At 30.4% G+C, this 1,042-nt stretch overlaps 1 protein-coding gene across 1 annotated transcript; it reads left to right on the top strand.

Annotated features, from left to right (window-relative positions):
* Positions 1–305: 305 nt before the first annotated feature.
* Positions 306–1,042, top strand: EDI_307020 (uncharacterized protein; the record flags this gene model as incomplete). The annotated part of the gene is made up of 1 exon (XM_001741919.1): positions 306–1,042. A coding segment is annotated over one exon (737 nt), but the record flags the coding sequence as incomplete, so codon positions are not given.

Here is a 1,042-nt window from a genome sequence, read left to right as displayed (position 1 = left end):
ACACAATACATTTTGGTGCATACAAAAATCAATGGTTCAATATCACCCCTCAAAAAAACATAATAATATTTCTTTATAGATTAAATTATAATGATTCAACCAAACGTCTATCATTAACATTAGAAGGCAGTGGAAGAGAACAAAATCCAAATCAACAATTCATTGAAATAGACTTAGAAATTAACGGTGGAGTCTCAACAATTTCTCCAGGTCTTTTTGATGAAATTTGGATCAAATACTTCAACAAAGAAAATTAAATATCTAATTGACTAATTATTCGACTCATCTCATTAAACATTTAAACAATGGAAACAGAGATAAACCTAACAAACCTTATAAAAACATGTAACAAAATAAATCAAGATTCATTCGAATTAATTTCCGAAAAACAAACAATTTCTCTAACAAATATACCAGATTTAGAAACAAACCAAACAATAAATTCTATAACTTTATCTTCTTACATAACCCAAAATGGAAATTATACAATTAAAACGCCACCTAATTATGATGGAATAAAAGAAGTGAACCTCAAAATAGATGTACCTCCTAAAACAGAAGATATGTTAGTAAAATTAATAAACCAGAATGGTCAACAATCGTTCTTTCCTGAACCAAATCATACTTTCAATCAAGTATCAATAACAACAGATGTCAGACCACCTCTTCAAACACTAACACATACATTCACAAATAATGGAAATTACACCCTCAAACCAGACGAAAATCATTACGGACTAAAAGAGGTCAATACAACAATAAACGTACAACCTGCCCTACAATCAAAAAACATATCAATCCAACAAAACACTACAACAACTTACACACCAGATTCAAATTATTCTGGATTTTCAGAGATTACAATAACCACAAATATACCAGAAGAAACACATATATTCAACAAACTATATTATTCAAATGGAAGTACAATCTCTCCAATCAACTATCCCACTCTCATAATAGACCTTCCTACCAACACAGAAGAATCCAGTTGGTCGGAACTCAACATTCCCTACTCGGAAAAGACAACACTTGTAAGATC

Source organism: Entamoeba dispar, genomic scaffold, assembly GCF_000209125.1.
Source record: "Entamoeba dispar SAW760 scf_1105229464209 genomic scaffold, whole genome shotgun sequence".
In the NCBI taxonomy this organism is placed as follows: Eukaryota; Evosea; order Mastigamoebida; family Endamoebidae; genus Entamoeba; species Entamoeba dispar.
This window is presented reverse-complemented; position numbering and strand designations above follow the sequence as displayed.